This window comes from Diplotaxodon limnothrissa, linkage group LG23, assembly GCF_057381915.1.
Source record: "Diplotaxodon limnothrissa isolate DT_005_m linkage group LG23, D_limnothrissa_male_GT1.1, whole genome shotgun sequence".
NCBI classification, from domain to species: Eukaryota; Metazoa; Chordata; class Actinopteri; order Cichliformes; family Cichlidae; genus Diplotaxodon; species Diplotaxodon limnothrissa.
The window spans coordinates 29103799-29125832 of NC_140617.1; the positions used below are offsets into that span (position 1 = coordinate 29103799).

General features: G+C 41.3%; 1 protein-coding gene across 3 annotated transcripts; it reads left to right on the plus strand.

The window, feature by feature from the left end:
- The first annotated feature begins 329 nt into the window (after positions 1-329).
- Positions 330-21181, plus strand: LOC146608279 (sodium/potassium-transporting ATPase subunit alpha-1-like). Of its 3 annotated transcripts, none has more exons than XM_085349033.1 (23): positions 330-341; positions 4092-4202; positions 4797-4856; positions 8821-8922; positions 9059-9160; positions 10399-10512; positions 10804-10938; positions 11190-11307; positions 12037-12305; positions 12398-12706; positions 13295-13429; positions 14341-14533; positions 14622-14797; positions 14876-15012; positions 15664-15814; positions 15899-16067; positions 16156-16310; positions 16413-16536; positions 17907-18052; positions 18182-18312; positions 18466-18567; positions 19517-19608; positions 21153-21181. In XM_085349033.1, exons 1-23 carry the CDS (start codon positions 330-332, stop codon positions 21179-21181), a joined length of 3072 nt encoding a protein of 1023 aa, XP_085205159.1. The 3 variants fall into 3 exon arrangements, with proteins under 3 accessions (XP_085205159.1, XP_085205158.1, XP_085205160.1); XM_085349032.1 differs by lacking the exon at positions 330-341 and adding an exon at positions 3569-3584 and having other exon boundaries at positions 4096-4202; XM_085349034.1 differs by lacking the exon at positions 330-341 and adding an exon at positions 3569-3580.
- The last annotated feature ends 853 nt before the right edge of the window (positions 21182-22034 follow it).

The window sequence follows — 22034 nt, forward strand, 5'->3', positions numbered from 1 at the left end:
GTCTGTGCCTTTTTTCTCATCACTCCTCAAGTGAATGTTTTATATCAAATTAAAAATAAACTGCACAAAGTCACATTTATTTAATGGATATTTTTGATTCCAAGTATCTGTAGGCTTTGTGCTGTCTTGTACAAGACCTTGGGCGGGGGAAGGGGTCCTGAAGAAATCTTGAAGAAGCCTACAATAGGAATAAGATGTAGCAAACAAGTCACACATTTTGGCTGTAATCATATGATAGCTTCTCAAGTAAAGAACAGATGTATGTATATTTGTCAGGCATCTCTGGAGGAGTAGAAATGACAGCAAGGCAAATGTTCTCACATGTCAACATGGGTTTGACTGTTTGACTGTCACCCTCGCTGCAGGAGTGGCTATGAGGAGGACAAAGCACTAAAATCTAAATCTTAAGAATCACTGGTCTGTACGTGTACTGCACTTGAGTGTCCTTTTGCCATGATAAGTTATTCTGAAATTACATTTTATAGTCCTTGCAGGTGGCAGCACGGTGGCATGGTGGTTAGCACTGTTGCTGCACAGCAAGAAGGTCCTGAGTTCAATTCCAACATCAGGCCGGGGTCTTTCTGTGTGGAGTTTGCATGTTCTCCCCGTGTTTGCGTGGGTTCCCTCCGGTTACTCCGGCTTCCTCCCACCGTCCAAAGACATGCAGCTTGTGGGGATAGGTTAATTGGATAATCCAAATTGTCACTAGGTGTGAATGAATGTGAATGGTTGTCTGGCCCTGCGACAGACTGGCCGCAGGGTGTACCCCACCTCTCGCCCCATGACAGCTGGGATAGGCTCCAGCACCCCCTGCGACCCTGAAAAGGATAAGCGGAAGCGAATGGATGGATAGTCCATGTAGGCAGTCAGTATGTTGGCACTACTATAGACGGCTTAATGTTAACTTTCTTGCCCCAGTCAGGACTTTATAGCGCACTCACTTACATGTTGCATATCCAGGTTAAGTCTCAGTTTAGGGAACTTTGAGACCCTTTTGCTATATTTTCAAGGGTAGATTTTAGTGTGTATTCAAGCCCAGTGTTGAATCCCTCTGACATAAGAAATTCTTTAAATGCACAGTCCTGAATGCTTGCTTGATGGCAAGCATCTTTTGAAGGAAGTATTCCAACGCCATTTGAGAGATATAATCTCTCCAGTAAGTCCTGGGTCTTCCCTGGTGCTCTCCTGGGTAGACGCTTCACACCTCACTAGGAGAAGTTCAGGATGGATTGCAGTCAGATCACCAAACCACCTCAGTTGGCTCTTTCGAATGTGGGGAAACAGCAGCTCTGCTCTGAGTCCCTCCTGGATTACCTCCTCACACTAGCCTAAGCCCAGTCACCCTTTGGAGGAAGCTCATTTCTGCTGATTGTGATGCTTTAAGCCAATACACCCAGGTGATGGTAGGAATCTGGAATGGCCAGTCTAAATTCTTGGCTCTCCTATTCACAAATCCTGAATAGTTACATTAATCGTTACATTGAAATGTTACATTACATAAAAATCTAGGGAAGTATTCCAGAGGCCATTGTCATTCTGAAAAATTATGCCATTGCCAATCAAATCCTTTCCAGATGGTGGTATTGCATGGCGAATGAAAGCCTGATGGTACTTTTCTGTGTTCATAATTCATTAGCTTTATCAAGATCTCCAACATCACTGACTGAAATACAGCCCAAACCATGACAGAGCCTCCACCATTGTTCATAGACTGTAGACACTCACTGTTGAACCTGTCTCCAGTCTGAACTAAAAATGTGAAATTTGGATTCATCACTCCATCAGACATATTCCCACTGATTTTCCAGTTCTTGTGGAATGTGGCATACTTAGGCCTTTTCTCACTGGTTTCAAAATGAGGGAAAAACTCTCCAAAGACAAATTTTGAAAGACCTCCAGCAAGCAAGCCTGGCTGCTTGGAAGTAAAATATAAAGAAATGAATGGTGGCTCAAGACGTTTACACAGTTCTGTACGTTGACCTGTTTCTCTACAACACTTTAAGAGGTTATATTTATGCATTTGCATGTACATTTTTGCACACACTTTTTTAAATTTCTGGACATGTGTCTTTACAGTTATGTGAATCTTCATCATGAATGCTTTATACCCATTGTACTGTATATTTTGCAAAGTTGGCTTCCGTTATAATCACTTTTCTTAAGCGTAAGTACAGCTGTTCACATTGCTGCTTTTTTTTTAATCTAGCACTTCAGTGTCTTTTAAATTGCTTGGGCCCCGTGCCTCTGCTGCTGGTGTTTCCCCTAATAATATTCATGTTATCTCTCATGTAGTTGGTAGTACAGTAACGTTCTAAAGGCCATGTTTTACATTTTCAGCTCCCACGTTGTTTGTGTATGACAGAGGATTGTTTAGGGTTATACAAGAGCCTATAATGCCTTAATTGCAGAGCTAAAACCTACATTATCTCCATAAAATCTCTGAGGGAGCCACTTAGGCTCAATCATGGTTCACTGTTTTGGTTTTATTGATGCAAGAATTGCATAATTTCCGTGTGGGGGGTGAACATCCCAAAGACTCAAGCATCCACATGTACAAACTCTGCAAATGAAAGTCTAAACACTAATTTCCAATGTGTGTGCTCGTGTTTTTGGATAGAAGGTGTGATCATATGTCGTTAAGACAAAGTTATCTCTGGGTGTTGACATGACGGGCACATTTTGTTCATTAGCATCCCGATGACTTTCAGATCACTACACCACAAACCAATATCCTATCCTGGGTTTGACTGTACTGCGGTGAGCTACAGCTATTATGAGTTGATATGCAACAGTGTGTGAAAGCAGAAAAAGTCTCAAATGGTTTTTGGCTTTAGTTAATGTAAGGGAGTAGCAGGCAGCAAACCAAGGCATTCAGCATTTTATGTTAAACACGGTGGTTTAGCATAGTAAAAGGCATTGTAGAGCAGCCCTTTCTTAAAGTAATGCAACCTTGAAATGCATTGGACGATCTTTTTTTTTTTCATAAGGGAAGTTCAGAAAGCTTCAGGCTCACTGGATTACTTCCATTGCAATCCAAATTGTATCTGTGCTATGTGCACCAGTTTACTTCTCCTTTCACCTGCACCCTCACAAGATAAAAGTCCATTTTAAGCATCAAGTCCCTACTTTCAGCCATTGTTAATGAAGATTTGAGGAAATAAGTCACCTTCATAGCTGGATTCACTCCAGTGTTTCTCAACCTCAAGCGGGTGGAGACATCATAAACACATAAACGCTTCAGGTAAAATTAATGAGCAAGAAAATGTAAATTGTTTTCATAATGGCAGAATGAGGGGTGAAAGTCAAGTGGAAGACAGGAGGCAGTTTGTGCAACACATAGGGTTTGAGTGATCTTTAGCCCCCACATGGTCCTGCCCTGCCCAGCCACGGCTCCACCAGGTCAGGTATAAAGGTGTGCCAAACTGATGCCACCCATCGTCCCTGCTCTGGAGAGGGTGGAAGACAAGGGAGTGAAAGAGACAGTGCAGGTGTGACAGAGAGAAGTGGAGGAGGCAAGTTTGACTTGTAAGGCAGGAAGATTGACTGCTGTTAGACTTGAAATACAATCATGGGATTTGGAGTAAGTACTGAAATTTTATCACAGATTTTGGCCTTTAAACTTACCTTAAGATTAGGTTCTGCATTTCTTTTCAGGTTTGAGCTCAGTCTAAATTTTGGTTATTTTGATAAAGAAATAGAATTTCTTTTGAGATAAAACAAAAATAATTCTTGTCTTTTCCAAATCATGAGGTTATTCTTGGGGCTAGGTTTGGAGTCACCATCAGAGATAACCTAGATCTCACAGGGCTCAATTTATCGTTTCGTGTTAATGTCAGTTCTCTTTTTTCTAACTTAAATTTATTTTTACAGCTTTGGCAGCATTATAAACCCAAGATTATCTGGATCAAGATTAAAGAATTTCGCTCTTCTAACAGTTATTAACACCGGTGTCAGAGCATGTTTGAACAGGACGGCTGACCTGACTTTCTGCTCTTATTTTTGCACAACAGAAGAGGAAGCTTCAGGGCAATTTCCCCCACATATGTTCAGTTTTATTAATGCCACATTTTGTGCCACTTTCTTCTCTCCAGAAAGGAAAGGATAACTACAAGCTGGCAGCAACGTCAGAAAATGGAGGACAGAAAAGCAAGAAGGCTAGAAAGAAGAAGGACATGGATGAGCTGAAGAAAGAAGTGGACCTGGTGAGTACTCAGCTCACGTGCAGCCGCTCTGTGATCATCTGTAACTTGACTGGCTTGATGCACATGTAAGAAAAGTGAGAATTTTAAGCATACAAAACTACTGATAAATAGTTTGACTGTGTCACAGAAAGAAAAAGGCATTGAATAAACGTTCGTGAACTTTAATGACAGTCACTCGATTGCTGCCAGTGGCCACAGCAATGATGCAGTCACGGCTGAGGCAAACCTCTGCTTTGGCCTCATTGCTGGTCTCATGAGATGTAGGTGTCTGAGCCATATTTCATGAAGATTGCTGCTTACATTGCTGGACGTACACTCCCATGTTATTAAGATGCTGTCAGCTATAATTACCTTCTAAGTCATGTTTATCTAGATTGGTTTTTAATGCTGAGTGAGTGAGAGGCTCTGTTGTTGTTGTATTGTGTGGTTCCTTAGATCACATCAACTCATCCTTCATGCGCAAACAGCAATTTTCTGCTGCTACATTCACATAATAAAACACATGTAATAAAATGCATGCCTGCCTGTGGGATTTTGGCTTGTTTTACTCAATGTTTCTCAATCTCTTTGTTTTTCCTCTCCTACTCTCAATAGGATGATCACAGGTTAACCTTGGAAGAACTTATCAGGAAATATGGAACTGACCTAACCAGGGTGAGCACTTCAGACGGGCTTGTGGGTGTCTAGTTTTTTAGAAGTGTGTTTTTTTAGAAGATAATCCCACAGGTCAAGGAGGATTTCATAGTCCAACATGAGGTTATAAGTAGAGGTGACACAAAACCACTTTTTAATGTCTGATACCAATACCGATATCATAAATTTGGATATCTGCAGAAACCGATATGAATCCTATACAGTTTTTTTAAGTTCATGCTAACTTTAAAAACTGTAAAAAACAAAACACTAAAGCTATTCTATTACACCCAAAATATTTTGCAGTTCAGCAATACTAATCTTTTTATTTAAACTTTTAGCAGAACTTTAAATCGAAGTATTTAAAGTAATATTCAAAAATTAATTTAAAATGCAATTTTATGCAGATTTCAAAAATTCTTTGGTTCTGAAAAAAAGAATGGACCCTTTTATTCTTAAAGCTTAACATAAATAGACATCCAGAGTGGAAAGCAGTGCAAATGAATGCAAACACGGCTTCTCACAACACTCATCTTTTATCAAGATGGATGTCAGTGTAAGCTAATGAATTTTGTGTAATTTCCATACAAAACATGAGTATGAAAAAAGTGTTTTTCATATTTTGTTTTCGAACCACGAAACTGTTTAACCATGTGTCGTGCCAAAGTTGATATCCCTGACAAAATTTGTTTCCCCTGCATCAGGAGCACACGCAGGGCTCTCCAAATCACGGGCAAACACTATCCCACATTCTGGATTTGAAGCTCACAAACACTTCTAATAACGACTAAATACTGAAATTTTGGAGATGTTAGCTCCTTATACAGTGAAGTTATAGTGGGATACAAATAATATCAGGCTGATCCTGCCACAATATGTTCCCCCCCTGCCTAAATCATGGACAAAGAGTATCCCACATTCTTCATTTTTAGTTCACAAACGCTTATAATGACTAACTAGTCCTAAAACTTTGAAGGTTTTAGCTCTTTATACAGTAAAGTTACATCTATTTATCAGATAAAATGTCCTTTATTTGTTAAAATAATCCCATCCGATACCACATGAGAACAATAAATATGTAAGTTTCTGTTGTAACCCTCAAACTGAATGGTACTGTTACGACACTCATTTTTCACTTTTTCACAAAACTAAAACATCACTACTTCCACGTCTAATTGTCTGTAATGGAGGCAGAAAAAACTGGATCTGCACTCCGTGCCCAGCGAATGCTCGCAACGCAAGAGGTACGAATTTTGTCAGGGATACCTACCTTGGTACACCTGGTTTGGCAGCACATAGCGAGGCTCCAAATGCTTTTAGTGTGAACTCCAGACCGCCGACAGGTCTCGCACACAACAGTCACTCTATCATATGACGCATGCTGCTCCGACGTGCTATTTCATTACGTGGGTTACGCCATGTTGCAAGTTTTGTGAGATGTTTTTGTGATATTTAATGGATCGGATTACTTTTTTTTTTCTCCCCGATATCCAGTAATTTAGATCAGGATCAGACTGATACAGATACTGTATATCGGATCAATCCTTCCCTAGTTATAAGCACATGACTCAGGACAGTCAACAGTTTAGTTTACTTTGTCAAATGGACTGGTACTTATATAGCAGTGTTTCCCAACCTTCTGGAGCCACGGCACATATATCACATTAGAAAAATCACACAGCACACCACCAAGCAAAAATGTCACAAAAAGCATATTGATCATTTTTCCCCGCACACCAGGTATAGCGGAATTGGCTCAGTTTGTCCCCAGTATAGTTTGCTTTCTTCTAACCACTACTCATGCTAGGGGCGTCGTCTGGGTTGGAATTTTCTCCAAGACCCAGGTCAGATTGAGTACTTTTCTGTTGCTATTACGCATTGCATTCTTTCACTCAGAGCATGACTATTATGTAATTTCTTCTTCTTCTTCTTCTGTTTTACTGGCAGTTGGCAACCCATTCAATTAGAGCAGGTAGTTGTACTGCCCTCTAGTGGAAGAGAATGTAATTGTTCTGCCCATTACTCACGCCGGACGCTTAGAGTACTAATCAGGTGGAACCAGGTAATATTCCACGACACACCTGATCATTGGTTGGGAAACACTGTTATCGAGCACCTTTCTACTTAATATGGGCATTCAAACTGCTTTCACCCAGTCACACACATATTAATACAGTGCTTCTATCTTTACTAAGCACTTTTATCTAACATGTCAACATGTTCGCACTCTGATAGGTACATCGGGGGTAAACTTGGGATTCTGTAACTTGCCCAACGACGCTTTGACACATGGACAGAAGGAGCCCGAGATTGAGTCATGGGCTATGTGGCACTTAGCTATTTGTTTCTTTAGCCTACTTGTAATTAGCTTCCTGCCTTCATTCATTCCAATAAAAGCTGGTAGAGGAATATTGTCTCTGTAAAGTAACATCCATCCATTCTTTTCTGTTTAACCAGTCGTCAGGAGACTGGAGCCTATCCCAGGCTTTGCTTCTTGACTCTTTTTAATGCCACATGTGGCACAAATAAAATACATTGTCTTTATAGTCCCAGATTACTTGTGGAAATGAAGAAGTTTTTTTTTTAAACAACTCAAGTGAACTTACAGGCAGTTACATTAACAGGTTAGACAGATGGTGAACTGGACCTTTAAAGTATCAATACATACCACACTACAAAAGGCAGACTTGGATACTATTCAATAGTAGCTCCATGTGATCTTCATCAAGCTACAGATAAACACACAGAATGCACTGTCACACACCAATACGGACCCACCTAATGATTGCTTGAGGCTGATTATCTCCTGGAATCTGACCTGTCTGAACAGTTTCACTCATATAGGGAAACGGGCTTTATTGACTCTGCCAACAAAGAAAATAGTAGTAAAAAAAATTCCCCGTATTTCTTCAGAGGATTTCATAGAAACAGACACAACCTGATCACTTGGTAGTCTTCGCGCCCACTGTTAATTACAAGACTTGATTTCCCATAAACATGGATTTCTCTTGTTGTCTGTTCTTAAGGAGAAGAAGCTGTAATTTTAAGATTACTGAGGTATTTCGGCTTGTGGTTGTTTTTTCTTCTTGGTTTTCCATTAGGCCTTAATTCACCATTTCTTTGGATTTAAATGCTGTACGTATTAAACTGAAATGTTCTTCTTCTTCATTATGTTTGTCCTTAAGTCAGCAAAGATTAAAAACTTTTTAGGAACAAGGGAAAAACTGGAATCACACATTTTCATATCAGGTTTTACACTCATCCAGGCTGGAGAAACTGATCAGGAAGGCTAGCTCTGTGGTCGGCATGAAGCTGGACACTCTGGTGACAGTGGCAGAGAAAAGGACATTAAAGAAACTGCTGGACATTATGAACAATGCTGGGCATCCTCTGCACACGGCCATAAACAATCAGAAGAGTCTGTTCAGTGACAGGTTGCTTCTCCCCAAGACAAGAACTAACAGACTTAAAAACTCCTTTGTCCCACATGCCATCAAACTGTTTAACTCCTCTCTGGAGGGGAGAGGGAGGGGAAACAGGAGGACAAAGGAGGGGGGAACAACTAAGCTGTAGTGCCTCTTCACCTCACTGTACAATACCTTGTGCAATACTTTTTGTAAATAGTCAACAGTGCAATAGACTCAATACTTGAAATGTGCAATTCACTTGTATTTTTATTTTTTATTCCTATTTATTCTATTTATCCCCTTTGTATATTTTATTTATATTTGTCTCTGTATTTATATATGTGTGTGTGTGTGTGTGTGTGTGTGTGTGTGTGTGTGTGTGTGTGTGTGTGTGTGTGTGTGTGTGTGTGTATATATATATATAACAATTCTGTAACTGTAACTTCGGTCGTTGCTGTGCTTTTTTTGGAAGTCGAATTTCCCAGAGGAACCCACCCGAGGGATTAATAAAGTTCTATCTTATCTTATCTTATCTTACACAGCTTAACCTTTCCTCTTACCTTTATCGTTCTTTTTAGGGTCTCTCCTCCTCCAGAGCAAAAGAGATCCTGGCCCGAGATGGCCCCAACGCCCTCACACCTCCTCCTACAACACCTGAATGGGTCAAGTTCTGCAAACAGGTAAGAGTCAAACATCCTCCCCTTGCAAACCGGACCTGTGGTGGAATATCCAAATAGTAGAAATGCAAATTAAGTCTGTGTCACTGTAAACCAGTACAACCAGCAAAGCCTGATTGTTATTTCCTCTTGTTTCCAGCTGTTTGGTGGTTTCTCCATGCTGCTGTGGATTGGTGCCATCCTCTGCTTCTTGGCTTATGGTATCCAGGCTGCCTCAGAAGATGAACCTGCAAATGATAACGTAAAAATAACATCTTCAACTAGATTGTTGTATGTTAAACAGTGTTGATAAGGTCACTTTTAAAAATGTATTCCACTACAGATTACAGAATACATGCCCCAAAATGTATTTTGTAACATATTCTGTTACGTTACTCAGTGAGAATAACGTATTCTGAATACTTTGGATTACTTAATATATTATCATGCTTTTTACAACTACATGAATGTACTATTGCTCTGTGATTTATGACTATTACTTGGTTACCCGCCATACCAATACCAATATCAACTAGATTTTTGAATCTTAACATAAAATGAGTAACAGTAGGGTGGACATTATGTAAGGCTTCACTTTTTGCAGCGGTCTCGTATTGAAAACTATTCCGTGCTTATATAAAACAGGTCCGCGGCTCCAAATCGTAGTAAAGGGACCTCTGGCTAATACATTGGGCTCTGTGACTGGCTCATAGCCAAAAATTAGCTTTACTTTGTTGTTCCGGTCAGCTTTGCTAGCAAGAGACAGAGAGAGGCGTTGAAAGGCTGCTCCAACGGAACTTATTGTTTTGGAGGAAAACACGAACACGGTGTACAGTCGAGTCTTAATAGAAAATTTACAACTGGGCTAGTCAGGTACTCTTTTTTTGCTGCAGTGGTTATTATTATAGTTACATGCTTCCAACTCCCGTTTCTGGTCGGTGACAACTCGTACTTTTCCACTCTTCTTTTTCTCCCTCCTCGCGCTCACAGACACATAACAGGTATGGCAGTCCATTCTCCCTGCAGCACAGACTACACTGCCCATGAGGCTACATTCTTTAGAGCTATGTCTGTAACACTCTGCCTGTTGCCTTCATATTAAATAATTTTTTAAATAATTTAAAAAATATTTCTTTATGCTATTATGCGGGCCGCAAGTAGGGGTGACATGGGCTGCAAGATTGAGACACAGGCATTAGAGCCTCTTAATGCATGTTTTGTTTGGGTTTCCACCGGCGTGGAATTACCAAAAATAAAGAGGGCATAGACTAGCATATGAAACAGAAAAAGACCACCGTGTAATCCATTTATGTTAACAAAGTAACTGTATTCTGAATACCACTTTTTTTAACTGTAACTATAACGGAATACAGTTACTCATATTTTGTATTGTAAATACGTAACGCCGGTTCATGTATTCCGTTACTCCCCAACTCTGATGTTAAATAAATAATGTATAACACAAAAGATGACCTAACTGCGCCTTCTCTGTTAATGTAGTTGTACCTAGGTATTGTGCTTTCTGCTGTCGTCATCATCACCGGTTGCTTCTCCTACTACCAAGAGGCCAAGAGCTCCAAGATCATGGAGTCCTTCAAGAACTTGGTCCCACAGGTGAGACACAAAAAGAAAAGCTAATGTAACAGTTCATTTATACACACTGTTTTTGTATCATTTTGCTTGGTAGCCTCCCGGCGGTAACACCCAACAGTACTAGTTGCACAACTCTAAGGAGTAGCGTTTCTTCATCAGTATTACAACAATGATGATGCATTTTTACCATCACTCATCTGACTTTTTGTTGATGGGAAAAGAAAGAAAATACATATTCATGTGTCTTTTGACATATCTAGGTATGCTTGATGTGTTCCCTAAAAATTCCTAAAATATCTTTGATTTTTATAGCAAGCCCTGGTTATCCGTGATGGCGAGAAGAAGAGCATCAATGCTGAGGATGTAGTGCTCGGAGATTTAGTGGAGGTGAAAGGAGGAGATCGAATTCCTGCTGATCTCAGAGTTGTCTCTGCTCACGGCTGCAAGGTTCTTTAACTCAAATACTTGTGTTAATTACACCATACATTTTTCTAGAGTGGGGGTTTGACAGCTATGGTTTTATTTATATAAATCTTATTTTATGTGTTATAGTTTTTGAGTAATTTTTCATTCTTGAAGTGGCAAAATCAACCTCAGTCCTCCACCCTTGTGCATCACCTGATCATCACCACTGGTCAGCGATCACAGCTTATTGCTGACCCTGTTAACATGTTTGTTTCTTTTTTTTCATTCCTCAGGTGGACAACTCCTCCCTGACTGGTGAATCAGAGCCTCAGACTCGATCTCCAGAATTCTCCCATGAAAACCCACTGGAAACCAGGAACATTACTTTCTTCTCCACCAACTGTGTTGAAGGTACAGACACAAAAATTGATTTACTGTCTAATTAGAGAAAACATAAGCTTAATGATCTCAAGTAAAAGCTGATAGGTTTGTAGCTTGAACCTATTTGCTGGAACGTTGAAGACAATATAATTACACAGCAAGCAAGACACGAAGTAGGCAAAGTTCTTCTTGTTACTCATGCATGAGGGAGACCTGCCTGGAGCCAAGTGTCGTCCCACCACTTGACCTCCATCAGACTCTCAGCCAGGTTCCCCATAGCACTCCTTTTATTGTGGTTACATGAATATGCATAGGGTCATTAACATATAACATCTTACATAGGTATACATGTGAACAAAGAATACTCTGTGTGTGTGTGTGTGTGTGGGGGGGGGGGGGTCAGAGTGTGACCCCATAAATGACTTCCCTAAACCTGCTGGTCTGGAAGTCCAACAGTTCATCTAAACAAAAGGCACTTAGCCTAAAACAGATACAGCCACGTTTATCCTACCATAAAACAATAAAACAAGGTACGACCTCTTCTCATGCTCCCAGGATGTAGGTGTGCATTCCAGTGTGGAATACACACCAAGCCTTTGCAGCCTGTTAAAGATCACACATCCTATCACTACACAATTGATTATACACCTCTAAGCATATATGGTTAAATATTTCTAAGCATAAATGACAATCAACAATACAAAACCTAACAAAAGCCAAATGAAAAGTCAGTGGAATCAGTCTGTCTTCTCTTTTCAGGCACAGCCAGAGGAATCGTCATCAACACTGGTGATAATACCGTCATGGGCCGCATCGCCACCCTGGCTTCCAGTCTAGAGGGCGGAAAAACTCCCATTGCCATTGAGATCGAGCATTTCATCCACATCATCACTGGAGTGGCCGTTTTCCTGGGAGTAACTTTCTTCATCCTTTCTCTCATCCTTGGATATAACTGGCTGGAGGCTGTCATCTTCCTTATTGGTATCATCGTCGCCAACGTGCCAGAAGGTCTTTTGGCTACTGTCACTGTGAGTTTTGGTGTCTAATGGCATTCCTTTTAAATACCTTATATTTATTGATACAAAAAGACTGTGGTTCTTAAAACCTAAATTGTCTGTAGGTGTGTCTGACTCTGACTGCTAAGCGTATGGCCAAGAAGAACTGCCTGGTGAAGAACTTGGAAGCTGTCGAGACTCTGGGCTCCACCTCCACCATCTGTTCTGACAAGACCGGCACCCTGACCCAAAACAGAATGACTGTGGCCCACATGTGGTTTGACAACCAGATCCATGAGGCTGACACCACTGAGAACCAGAGTGGTACCTCTTTTGACAGGAGCTCTGCCACCTGGGCTAATCTGTCCAGAATCGCTGGACTCTGCAACCGTGCCGTTTTCCTGGCTGACCAGAGCAACGTTCCCATTCTGAAGGTGAGAAATTTTCATCTGTAAAACTGCTCTAGTTCATCCATCGTGAACATCAACAAAGACTCCAAATAATTTCCCATCCAAATAATCCATCTGAAGGAACAAATCAGAAACATTTGTTTTCCATGTAACAAGTTCTCATACCCTTGGTTGTACACAAAGACAATGCTTATTACCCCTCTTTCCTGAGTTTGATAGTATACCCAATGAATACTGGGAATCAGTGACTATGTGGGAAGTCCTGAAGTATTATCGCTTGGCTTGGAACTTTTGGGATTCAACCAGATACAAATGCAGCCAAAAAGCACTACAAATCTTTATGAAACCACTTAAGATAATTAAAGTCTGTTTTAAATATACAGATGTATAATAGTCTTCGTCTAAGTCATGGTCTCCATAATCATCTATCCAATTTAGTAAATTACATCCACAACCATGTGATTGCCATATTTTTGATGTAATTCAGCAACAGATTACCTAAATACAGTTGTGTACACATCAATTCTCATTTACGAAATGTTGTTATAAAGAAGGCATGGAATGTGATGATAAACCTATTTTACTAACCCTGTTTTTTGCTTAAATCCACAGAGACATGTGGCTGGTGATGCCTCAGAAGCTGCCTTGCTAAAGTGTATTGAGCTGTGCTGTGGATCTGTTAACGAAATGAGAGAAAAATACTCCAAAATTGCTGAGATCCCCTTCAATTCCACAAACAAATACCAGGTATACCATCCACACAGTGTGATAAAGCCCTTAAATGTTTAGATCAAAAAAAGCACATCTATAGACAAAACACATACTATAAAGTTGCAGAAAGCCTTGTTTCAAAGTCTTAACTTTAGAATTAAGGCAATCCCAATCTTGATTTCCTTAAACTTGATTTGATCTGGGGGGATGCTGCACACTAATATAGTGCTAAGCTGTCAGTCTCAGGCTAGTTACCCTTTGCACTTTATTATCTATTTCACTATAAATGAGGGCTTGATTTACAAAAGAAATATCACATTGAATTAAATAACACTTAAACTAGAGATTTGGATGATAAACTATTGAGTATTTACTCGGGCTAGGGCTGTCAGTGTTAATCGCATTAAAATGACGTTAATGCCAAAACCACATTAACGCGGCTTATCTCCGTTAACGGGTTAATGTGGATCACCCTTTGTGTGGGGCTGGACGGCGTCAACGCGTTAGTGTGGGTAGCTCGATTAACGTGTTAGCGCCACGTTAATGCAGTTTTGCCGTTAACGTCATTGCAAAGCGATTAATGCTGACAGCCCTAGTATTTACTGAAGTTATAAATCAGAACAGAATGACTGTAATATCCTTTTACACTTCTGCAATCATACTACTTGTTTCAACCAGGGGAGTCGCCCCTGCTGGTGAGAGTACATTGCATGAACTTACTTTTCAGGGCCCTAAGCCATGTCTATATTTTACATATATTTTATTTCAGTCTAATTTTAACAACAGCATTTTTATCAATAAAACTTGCCTTACCTGAATCTATTAAATGTTTTTGATTAATCTAGTAAAAAGTCTTGTCAAACGGTTTAGAGTAAAGCTCTTTTAATTTTGCTTCACGTAAATCACTTAAACCTGCATTTAAATCCAGTCTCTCTGCTGTCCCACAGCTCTCCATCCATAAGAACAGCACTCCTGGGGAAACCAAGCATCTGCTGGTGATGAAAGGAGCTCCAGAGAGGATTTTGGACCGCTGTTCCTCCATTTTACTTCAGGGCAAAGAGCAGGCTCTGGATGATGAGATGAAAGACTCTTTCAATAACGCCTATGTTGAGTTGGGAGGTCTTGGAGAGAGAGTACTGGGTACAGCTAGCCTCCTTCGCTATCTGTATATTTCAATTTTAGCTAGCAAAGGGGAATCTTTCAAGTATTTTCTTTGTATCTTATTCAGGTTTCTGCCACTGTCACCTGCCTGATGACCAGTTCCCAGAGGGATTTGCTTTTGATACTGATGAAGTGAACTTCCCCACTGAGAACCTGTGCTTCGTCGGACTCATGGCCATGATTGACCCTCCTCGTGCTGCTGTGCCTGATGCTGTTGGTAAATGCAGGAGTGCTGGAATCAAGGTATGATAACTTTTTGGATGACCAGATGTTTGTTTTTTGTTTGCACAAAGTACTCCATTTTTTTCTCTTCTTTCTCAGGTCATCATGGTCACAGGTGACCATCCAATTACAGCCAAGGCTATTGCTAAAGGTGTGGGTATCATCTCAGAAGGCAATGAGACTGTTGAAGACATTGCCGCCCGCTTAAATATTCCAGTTTCAGAGGTCAACCCTAGGTTAGTTCTCTTTCAAAGATTTATTGAAGTAGCTTTGACAGTTTCTTGACCACAAGTGAGAACTGTTCAAAATGTTTCTCTCTTTAATGATACAGCTTTAAAGTTTGCTTGAAATTGCAAAAACTGCTAAATTAAATTAACTCTGTCTTTCAGAGGTCCTGACTGCTACACAGCCAAAGAGGCTTTTACCATTAATTTACATCTATTAAATCTTGGTGTGATGCTTAGCTGGTGGCTTTGCTTTTTATTCATCAACAAGTTATTGTGTGTGTGTGTGTGTGTGTGTGTGTGTGTGTGTGTGTGTGTGTGTGTGTGTGTGTGTGTGTTTGTGTGTTCACGTTAAAGCACACTAAAATTACTATCCTTCTTAGTGCTTTTGCAGGGTTAGGATTGTTAGGCTCTTTTAAACTCATATAAAACCTCTGTTTACAAAATATGACATAACATTCTGTTGGATTAACTAAATGCTAAAAACAAAAGGTTGGGATTCACTGTCTGCACTGAGGATTGATTATTTTATTAGGTGACAGTGTTATTGAACACTTTTTTGCTGACAGTACCAAAGTTCACATAATTTACTTTTTGAAATGTCCTGATGTAATCTCCTGATGATACCCTACTGTTATACTAATGTGTTTGTAATTTCTTCAGGGATGCTAAGGCCTGTGTTGTCCATGGTGGTGAACTTAAAGACATGACCCCAGAACACCTTGATGATTTGCTGAAGCACCACACTGAAATTGTATTTGCCAGGACCTCCCCTCAACAGAAACTGATCATTGTGGAAGGATGCCAGAGACAGGTGAGCATCGGGGGGGATTCTCACAGATACAGTTTGACAAATGTTTTGTTTGGAACTTGTAAAAACATGTTCTTCCTTGTCCAGGGAGCCATTGTGGCCGTGACAGGTGATGGTGTGAACGACTCTCCAGCTCTGAAGAAAGCTGACATCGGTGTTGCCATGGGCATCGCTGGATCTGATGTCTCCAAACAGGCTGCTGACATGATCCTGCTGGACGATAACTTTGCCTCCATTGTCACTGGAGTGGAAGAAGGTAAGATCTATATCAAGACCTACACCTGCAGAAATCTGGAAATACAAAATACAAAACATCACTGAATCTACTAAATTACTTTGTTCAGGCCGTCTGATCTTTGACAACTTGAAGAAGTCCATCGCCTACACTCTGACCAGTAACATCCCCGAGATCTCACCCTTCCTCCTCTTCATCATCGCCAACATCCCTCTGCCCCTGGGAACCGTCACCATCCTCTGTATTGATCTGGGAACTGACATGGTGAGCTGTTTGGCTCTTCATCCTGTTCTATAGAGAGATTCAACTGAACTCAAATATGGGTGGAAAGTTCATGTGTATATTTATTCACTTGTGGTTTTGCAGGTCCCTGCCATCTCCCTGGCTTATGAGAAAGCTGAGAGCGACATCATGAAGAGACAGCCCAGAAACCCCAAAACAGACAAGCTAGTGAATGAAAGGCTCATCAGTATATCCTATGGACAGATTGGTAAGGCATCATTTATTTATTCAGCTTTAACTATACTGTATCCATATTTTTGTGGCAGTATTTAAGAATTCTGCACCTTCAATATGACATATAATTTTCCAAAAACCCTCAAAAAGTTAATTCTAACTCTTCTGCCAAGTTGTGCATTATTTATATACATCAGTTGCATTTGAATGGTCTATCTAAAATGTCTGCAATTATGAAGGGCGAGCTATTGATAGATGGGAATTAATAATAATAATGGATTGGATTTATATAGCACTTATCAAGGCACCCAAAGTGCTTTACAATGCCACTATTCATTCACTCTCACATTCACACACTGGTGAAGGCAAGCTACGGTTGTAGCCACAGCTGCCCTGGGGCAGACTGACAGAAGCGAGGCTGCCATATCGCGCCATCGGCCCCTCTGGCCAACACCAGTAGGCGGTAGTGTCTTGCCCAAGGACACAACGACCAGGACAGAGAGCCCAGGGATCGAACCGGATGAACTTCCCAACCCCCTGAGCCACGGTCACCCCCTCGAATGGCTGATGGCTGCAGGCCCCTGCCAGGCATCGACGCTCCCACCCTAGGAGTGGGGATGGGTGCAGCCTAGATGGTCACGCCCTGGGGGTCGGCACGGACGCCAGAACAGTCCCTACCTCCTTCACTCTGGCGGCAGTGGCAGCCAGGTCCAGATCCGAGCTGCCATGCCTTAATCACCTCCACATGCTGCTCAGTCTTGTCCTGCAGCTCTTCCCGCCAGAAGCATGACAACACCGCCTGCTCTTGTTGTGTGGCTGTGAGTTTGATCACTATTCCGGCCAGCGCCTTCCCTGGCTGGCCCGGTCCTGGGTCTGCCATGCCACTCCACTCCTTGGTTTCGGCACCACTGTAAAATAACCACAGCAGACCCAACGACATTCTTACACTTTTCAGCATCTTTATTCAACCACTTTTCACACACACAGTTGCTGTACACTCACAATGGGCTGCATTTCTGCAGCTGTCAACCACACACATCCACAACAACAACAACTACAAGATTAAACAGTCACAGACTTTTAAGCTGGCGAAGCGTGATTGCAGTTGCCACGCAGGTTCATCCATCTCACCTGGAGAGGCATTGCAGACCACGCCCCACTACAAATACATATCTCTTGCTGCAGTTATTTGCAAACCTTCAGCAATCCCACTGAGAGTGACATCAGTCAGCCCAAGTAAGACTGAACTACTGGTTTCAGAAAGGTTGCCTCCTATCAGCTAACCTGTGCAGTCACCTTGTGATCAAAAGTAGTCGGGGACTTTCAAGCACCGTACAGAATGTAAAAAGAAAAATCAATACAATCTGCATTTCCTGAAGTTCCCTGTTGTTTTTCTCCTGTTAGGTATGATGCAGGCCACAGCTGGCTTCTTCACATATTTTGTCATCCTGGCTGAAAACGGTTTCCTCCCCATGGACCTGATAGGACTGAGAGTGCTGTGGGATGACAAATATCTAAATGACCTGGAAGACAGTTATGGACAGGAATGGGTCAGTCACAGTAATTCTACTACATGTACTCTGAACTAGGAGAATTATTCAGCTTTATTGTGTTGTTCACTTGAGTTTCAGTGCTTGAAAAGGCTTTCTAAGCTTATCATTTTGTTTTTTGTGCACTAGACATATGAGCGCAGAAAGATTGTAGAGTTCACCTGCCACACAGCTTTCTTCACAAGCATTGTAATCGTCCAGTGGGCTGATCTAATCATCTGTAAGACCAGGAGGAACTCCATTTTGAAGCAAGGAATGACGTACGTATATGTGGAGACACAAGAGATCTCAGGGCGGGACTTACATCAAAACTAAGAGCACCTTTAAAGTTTAATGATGTTGTGATGCTTGATTTTAGAACATCTAAGAATATTCACCAGTGTTTTGGTGATTCTGACTTTTTTTCCCTGCAGGAACCGCATCCTTATCTTTGGGCTCGTTGAGGAGACTGCACTGGCTGCCTTTCTGTCATACTGCCCGGGCATGGATGTTGCCCTAAGAATGTACCCTATGAAGTGAGTCAAGCACACAGACAAGCTTGTGCTCTTCTTTTTAATCTAGTAATACCACAAATTCAGGAAAACACCCTTAGAATTCAATAATTATTCATAAAGCACACTTTTGCTCTTCCAATGTTATTCTTGTGGCCGTCTTCTTTGTCACCTTTATTCATGCAATGACATTCATGAACACAAGACAATCCCCTGGTAAAGTGTTGATCTTGTTGTGTTTAATTCAGTGGTGTCATCTTGCTTTACCTTCTTGTTGAAAATAAGACGGCTATTATCTAGTGTCACTGGTAATTTCCTCTTCAGAGGCAGAGCGAAGCACAAGAGCTGCTATTACTAAGGAGTTTCTTTGCCCAAAAGAGAACAATAGAAAGCATTGAAGACACTTTAGGCTCATTAGCTGAAAAGTTCGCATGCTACTTCCCTAACTTACCCACTCCCCTGTTTCTTTGGGTGTCTTCTGGTGTTTAAATAATCCCAGTTTCTTATTCTGTGTTGTTGTCCCTATTTCTGATTATTTTACGCTCTTTTATTTTTTTAATTTCTTTGTTTACCTGTGGATATATTCAGATGTAGACAGCTGCACTAGATCTAGGACACTGAAATAAGCACAAAAACATAACAAACAGATCCCAGAGTTTTGTGGGCTGGTTTTCAGGGCTTTGCATTAGTGGTCTTTCAGTAACCTCGTTAGAGTCGCCAGAGAGCAGTCTCAAAGAGATGAACGCATCAGCAGGATATGTCCTCGACCCAGAGTCCTCAGATTTCTCTGCCTCGTTTTGCTTTAACAGCTTCTGAATTCATTCTAATAGCCGGTTCTCTGCAGCCTAATGCTCACTCCAAAAGCTTTTCATGTGCCTTTATTGAACCTGAAAGAAAAAAGACGAGTGTGCTTGTGTTTTGTTTTGCTTTTTTTGCCATGTAACTCATCCTGACTGTCCATCCATACCTTTAGGCCATTGTGGTGGTTCTGTGCCTTCCCTTACTCCCTCGTCATCTTCCTTTATGATGAAGTCAGAAGATATATCCTCAGACGAAACCCAGGAGGTAAGAGCTTCACTAACTCTGTTACATTTTTTCACTATCTGAGGCACCCAGGACCCCCGTTTTGTCTCTGCATTTTAATCTGAATGAAGTAGCGTGCAACTCCTTTTTACCCAAATGAGAAATCAGAAGCACAAAATGTGCTGTTTTGCGTTAAAATCTATTGTACATCCAAATTTGAAGAGAAATGATCAAGTGCTTTGACAAGCCTGCTACTTAAAGGAATAGTTCACTGCAAAATCTAACTTGGGCCTGTAGTGCCCAGATTTGGTGATACAGTATAGGCTGTGGAAATGTCTCCATTCTCTTAAATGTCATGAAACTAAATAACATTCTCCTTGTAGTGCCAGTGGCACCGATGTATCCTTCCTGTAATCAGGGCCTGGTTGCTCAAAAACTCTACAAACCTTGTTTTGCACAGTTTCATGTGGGAACTATTTTCATAGTACTGAACCACATCCACTGAAACAAAGGAGCCCATCAGCTGGCTGGCATTAAAGCTCAGCTGTTGGTTGGGTGGAAGGGGGTGGGAACCATTTATGTTTACGTCCTCTCAAGTTGCTGCAGTTAAAAGCCCCTCCGTGATCAGTAGATGTACTCTTTCTCCTGCACAGTCATACAGTTGATAGGAATTGTTCCTGCATTAAACTGCCCACATCAAGGATTTTTAAGGATTTTTATTATGATACTCTGACCAGAACAAAGTTGGTGGAATTAATAACAGGTAATAGTTACATTATATTTAAGCAAGGCACACATCTGTGAAGCTGATGTTTCTAAAAGTGGCCGTTCACCCCAATGCACACGGGTGGATAAATGGGACAACAGTGCATTAAAATATGTGTGTTTCATTTTCCAGATTTTTATTTCATTTAATTTACTCTTTTTAATTTATTATTATTTACTATATGCCAAATCCCATACAATCACCACCTAATACACTATGTTGCTGGCCTTTCCACCAGAAATACTTGGATTTTTTTAGGATGTCCGACTAGTTAACCTTTAGACTAACACATGAGACTGGATATGTAAAGCGCTTTGGGGTCCTTAGGGACTAGTAAAGCGCTATATAAAATACAGGCCATTTACCATTTACATGTTAGGACAGTTTTACTCAATTACATTTACATGAAACTCCACTCGTAGCTTTTGAGCTACAGGGTCATTTCAGTGTCTTGTGATCCTTTTAGTCATTTCATCCCAGGCTGATTATTTATGGCCTCACTGATGATGTCATCTCATCAGCATCTGTGAGACCAAAATGACACAGCCTCTCCCGCCCGTAGGATACATCTTCTAATAGCATTGCCACCAAAGCCATGGTGGCATTCGGCCAAAGTTCAGCAACATATATCTTCAAAGCCCCGCCCCCCCTTCCACAAGTCGAGTCTCTTTTCTTTTGATTGCTGCCAGCAAACTTAAAGGATTGAGTGCAAGCTTGTTGAAACCATGGCTTTTGTTTTTTCAACGCATCAGTTTGTCAACCCTGGTGCATGTGAGGCGAGATGTGCGATGTTCCTAATTACGTCTCCTTTGGTTTCTAGGTTGGGTGGAGCTAGAGACATACTACTGAGCCAGCGCCATGCATGGGACACAGGAGTGTTTCATATGCTACACCTATGTTTGAGATGTTAGACCACTAACACCACAAGTCATAGTCAGATTATATTGATGTATGTGTGGGGCTTTCAATAAAACATAAATACTGTGCACTGACGCTGCTTGCATAGTGGTTAATTTTGTCCAGGCTTTCCTTGTTGGTAAACGTGGGATTATCTCATCATTTAGGGTCATTTTAGCCTGTTTTCTGTTACTTCTAACAGTCTGACAACAAGTCAAGAGATCACTTTGTCTGCTCAAGGGCACAGAGTATTTCTTGGCCACCATGTTGCCTAATCATTCATTACAAGCCCTTATGTTCATTTCTGAGATTTTCCATATGTCCCCCACCCGCCCCCACGCCCCCTAGTGTTTTGCAAGCTCCCTCCCACTCCGTTGCTAACCCCCCACCCTGCAATAGTTGAGTGACTACAAACAGCCGTAAGTTTACTACAAACACATCCAACAACCCCCACCAGTCAGCCATCAAGGACAGCCCTTAATCCTCACAGCTAAAGTTTCAGTTGCGTTAACGGCACGTGTCGGTTCCATAAGGGACATTGGGGGTCACGGGTGTCCTTCAGTTCCACTGTGGCTCTTTGAGCGCTAGTGCTGAAAACTTTTGGGCAGTCCATTTGCTTCACAGGGACTGTCATTCAGTTAAGAAGTCAGCAGTCAGTGGTCGCTCTGTTCAAGGGCACGGCGTATTGCAGGCACATTATGTTGCTTAATCATTCATTGAAACCTTGTCAGTTAAAACTTTATGGCTTTACTTTAGACTTTGCTAACCTCAGGAATGCTGAGGTGGGGATTCCAGTGGCAGCTGC

What these genes read in the sequence shown, in the direction of transcription:
- LOC146608279 (XM_085349033.1), top strand. An exon ending in TCTTGGAGAGAGAGTACTGG is followed by an intron (nt 14,534 to 14,621) that starts GTACAGCTAGCC and finishes TATCTTATTCAG; the next exon opens with GTTTCTGCCACTGTCACCTG. An exon ending in TGTCACTGGAGTGGAAGAAG is followed by an intron (nt 16,068 to 16,155) that starts GTAAGATCTATA and finishes TACTTTGTTCAG; the next exon opens with GCCGTCTGATCTTTGACAAC.